The sequence below is a fragment of the Salmo trutta genome, chromosome 36 (assembly GCF_901001165.1).
Source record: "Salmo trutta chromosome 36, fSalTru1.1, whole genome shotgun sequence".
Taxonomy (NCBI): domain Eukaryota; kingdom Metazoa; phylum Chordata; class Actinopteri; order Salmoniformes; family Salmonidae; genus Salmo; species Salmo trutta.
The window spans coordinates 29963246-29967815 of NC_042992.1; the positions used below are offsets into that span (position 1 = coordinate 29963246).

Below are 4570 nucleotides of genomic sequence, written 5' to 3' on the forward strand. Positions count from 1 at the left end.
GAAGAGAGACGTTTATTGACGTGTTATTGTTAGTGTTTCCCAGCATCACCAGAGCGGGCCCTCCTCCACAGAGGAACACTATTGTCTCCATGACCATCACCACCAAGAGATGACGTCATTCTCTATGGGCTTAACATCCTCTCTGACTCTACAATCCCAGGTTCATCATTTGAATGACAGAGAACATTTATAGTGAAGCTAAATGTTAGTTGTATTTGGTGGAAGGGGTTTCTTGCAGGTTTGCTTCAGATCTATAGATATCATGTAATACTGGCTACTAATGGCACATAGTGTTTAGATGACTGTGTGTGAGGAGGCTTGTGTTTATAATGGGAGCACTAGTTGCACTGTCTGTCTATAGGCTTTTCACTGTATATTTACTGTACAAGATGGAGACCACAGTGGTGCTGTATCATACTATAGTGGGGTAATATCTGATACAATACTCCTGTGGTCACAGTGTATAATGAATGGTAGGTTCACACTGGGCACAGACAACAGTTCAACATCTAGTTGAGATTTACATTTGGTTGAGTTGTCAACTAACCGTGAATTCAACATGAAATCAACAACAAATGTTACCATGTCATTATATTTAGGTTAAAAGTTGGGTAAAAAAAGACAAAATGCTCTTACGCCGACGACTTTTTGCAAATCCAATTGGTTTTCCATGTTGATTCAACTTTATCACAAAGATTTGTTTGGTTTAATTGATGTGGAAACAGCCTTGATTCATCCAGTTTCTGCCCAGTGAGTTGAGTGTTTGTACAGTAGTACTCAGTGACGCATGTCATTGTCTTCGCCCTCAGCACCTGCAGTAAGTCCCAGCTGCAGCAGTGGACACTGACTGAGGGAGGTTTTTGTGCGGCTCTAAATCACTGTGTGAACACAGGACCACTGTGGTGACTCTGACAGTAGTAATCTCCTGTATCCTCAGCCTGGACTTTACTGATGGTCAGAGTGAAGTCAACACCATTTCCTCTCCCACTGCCACTGAACCTGGTGGAAACTCCTGTGAACCTGTCTGATGTGAGATAGATCAGGAGTTTAGGAGCTTCTCCAGACGTCTGATGGTACCAGGCCAGGTAATACTGTGAGCCAGAGTACTGAGTAACTGTACTACTGGCACTACAGTCAATAGAGACAGTTTGACCCGGCTGGACTGATTGAGCTGCAGACTGAGTCAATACATACTGGCCCCAAGACCCTGCAGAGAGAAAGAAGGAAAATATCACATTTAGGAAGGTAAAATATTTGGAAGATTATAACCGTAATTCCTCATTTACAACATGATGCTTGCATTCTGAAAATGTTCAAAATGTCTCTCACCTTGTGTGTAACAGACCAGAGTCCAGATGAAGATGGCGATGAAAGTCATGGTTGCCCTGGGTTCTGTTTAAATGAAACACAGCTCTCACATGAAGTGTTCAACTCACAGGGCTATAAACACTCCCAGAGCACTGAAGCATGTGATGCCAATGCAAAGTGTCTCTCTATGGAAATGTTCCTCCTGGGCAAATCACTGCACTGTCATTAAGAAAAGTTCTGAAATCCTCCTCCATGTGTTGTCTGAAAGTCATTACAAAAAAGTATTTATACTGACACATTCCTTCATTGCTCTGTCAAGCTCTTCTTACGATTACTTGATACAATATGATTAACTATTATCAACATAGTGCACAGCAGTTTCCATACTGTTGAAAGTCCAATCTCCTGGAGTTCCAGAGTGTACCAGTAGGGGGCATCAGTGGCAAAGTAAGATTCATTGATCAGTTCCATGTTGTGTTAATAATGTTCCCCTCTGTGTCTGTCTGGAGGTTTTTGTACAGCGAGTCAGTCAGACTCTATCACTGTGGTTGACTTTTGGTGGAGGGACCAAACTGAGTGTTGGTAGTAAGTATTCCATTTTCGATCTTGACCTCTGTTATCAAAATCCCAATTCATTTTCTTAACAATATTACAACTACCTTAAATTGAAAGTGGAAATATGTTTTTATTTTTGAAGAATTTGTGTTGCATTTATTAACCTTAGAAGTAAATTGAGTTAAATTAAAATGCCTATTCATGATGATATATAAATCAAGGTGTTTATAAAGTGTGTATTAATTTCGAACAATGGTGGTATTGTTCGAAATCTGAGAGTAGTTTGGATAAATGTAGGTTTACAAAGAGCGAGAGCTGTGTCTCTATAGTTTCAAAGGTTTTTGTATGGCCGTTGCATGAGTTTGTATCACTGTGGTACACTTTTGGTGGAGGCACAAGACTGGATGTTGGAAGTAAGTTAATCTACATCTAATTTCTTATTTTTTTAAATCTTAGTTTTACTATCTATTTGCTATATTGCTAACTTATTTGGAATTGTATTTGATATTTGCTATCTTTTGCAAAGTGTTGCTCTCTTACAAAGTTCTGCTGTTCATAGTAATATACTTTTGGTAACACCAGGGCTCACGAACCACCCTAATATAGTTCACCTGATTCTAATAATTACCTGGTTGATAAGCTGAATTAGGTTAATTACAACTTGGGTCGGAGTGAAAACCTACAGGACAGTAGCTCTACAGGAACAGGGTTGGAGTAAAAACCTACAGGACAGTAGCTCTACAGGAACAGGGTTGGAGTAAAAACCTACAGGACAGTAGCTCTACAGGAACAGGGTTGGAGTAAAAACCTACAGGACAGTAGCTCTACAGGAACAGGGTTGGAGTGAAAACCTACAGGACAGTAGCTCTACAGGAACAGGGTTGGAGAGTCATGCTCTTACACTATACTTCCTTGTTTTGTCACATAAACTGAAGTCAGGTGAACGATTAGAATTTTAGCAACCAGGAAATGTTTGATTTGATTGATTTGATTTGTGTGATTTCTGCATAATGCATCTATAAATGTAATATTATTTTTACATGGCTACAGTCAACTGGAATTTACTTCCTCAGCATTATTTTAAACAGATCATCATTTAAGAATTGGTCATACATTCTGTGGAGTTTTCTTTAAAATAATAATGAATAATGAAATGCCGTTTGATTCCTAGGATTTTATCCTATTACAAAAAGGGAGAGGAGTGCTGAAATATTTTCATTTAAATAGTAAAAGTTTTGAAGATAGTTGAATGTATTTGAAGGTAATCTGATATAGTTATAATATGCTTCAGTAACTACTTAAAGATAAGTGAAAGAGTGACAGAAAGACTGAGAAGCTGTGTGTTTGAGGGACAGAAACCTATTGAAAAAATACCAACTTAGTTTAAAGCTAAGATGTAAAACTGCTGCATCATTATCGTCATATCAGTCTGGTGATTGATTGACAGCTCCCCTCGCTCTAACTTCCCACCTGTCTGCTAGGTGATGTTCGTCCCACCATGACGGTCCTGCCCCCCTCCAGTGTGGAGCTGCAGCAGGGGAAGGCCACTCTCATGTGCCTGGCAAACAAGGGCTTCCCCTCAGACTGGAAGCTGAACTGGAAGGTGGATGGGAGCAGTAGCAGCACCTGGGAGGTGACAGGGAGCCCTGGGGTCCTGGAGAAGGACGGCCACTACAGCTGGAGCAGCACCCTGACCCTCCCTGTCGACCAGTGGAGGAAGGTGGGCACTGTGACCTGTGAGGCCACCCAGGGCTCCCAGACTCCCCTCTCGGAGACACTGAGGAGAGACCAGTGTTCTGATTAATGAGCTCCTCCTCTGACTCCACTGTTTTTACTCTGTTCTGCACTCAGCGCCTCTCCGTCTTACTGATCCAGCACTACTAGCACCACAGGAGGTTGGTGGAACCTTAAATAGGGAGGATGGGCTCATAGTTTTGGCTGAAATGGAATACATGGAATGCTATCGAACTCATCAAACACATGGTTTCCATGTGATCCATACATTTCCATTCACTCCATTCTAGACATTATTATGAGCTGTCCTCCCCTCAGCAGCCTCCTGTGTCTAGCACACTTGTGTGGAAATTCATATCTCTCTGATTCTGATGTCATAGTCGTGCTTGGCTTTCATATCACATGTGTGATGCGCTTTATTACTGTAATGCTGTTGGTTCTGACATGTTGAGAAAATAAAGACATTCAATCTTTAAAATTATTTGCCTGGATATCATTACATAATGAGTTTTACTGTTAGACATTGAGACCTTTGTGATTTGTTTAGTTTTCATGAGGAATGGAGAGCTCTGCCATGGAAAATGATTTTACTAATACATTTCAGTTAAATAGCTTCGCTCAATGAATGCTTGGCTGATTGGCCCAAAGTTGGTACCAGTCAAAAGGATATCTACAGCACAGGGGGTTGGTGGCACCTTAATTGGGGAGGACTGGCTCATAGTGACGACTGGAACGGAATAAATGGAATAGTATTGAACTCATCAAACATATGGTTTCTATGTGTTTGATACCCTTCTATTCACTCCATTTCAGTCATTATTATGAGCCGTCCTCCCCTCAGCAGCCTCCTGTGACCTACAGTGATGCTAATACTGAATCCATTAGCTATAAACTCACTGGTCTTCATGATATTACTAATACTGAATCCATTAGCTATAAACTCACTGGACTTCATGATATTACTAACACTGAA

General features: G+C 40.9%; 1 gene segment (V, D, J or C); it reads left to right on the forward strand.

Moving 5' to 3' along the window:
- Positions 1–1614: 1614 nt before the first annotated feature.
- Positions 1615–4075, forward strand: LOC115175815 (Ig kappa-b4 chain C region-like). The segment is given in 2 exon segments: positions 1615–1755; positions 3345–4075. A coding segment is annotated over 1 exon segment (306 nt).
- Positions 4076–4570: the final 495 nt, after the last annotated feature.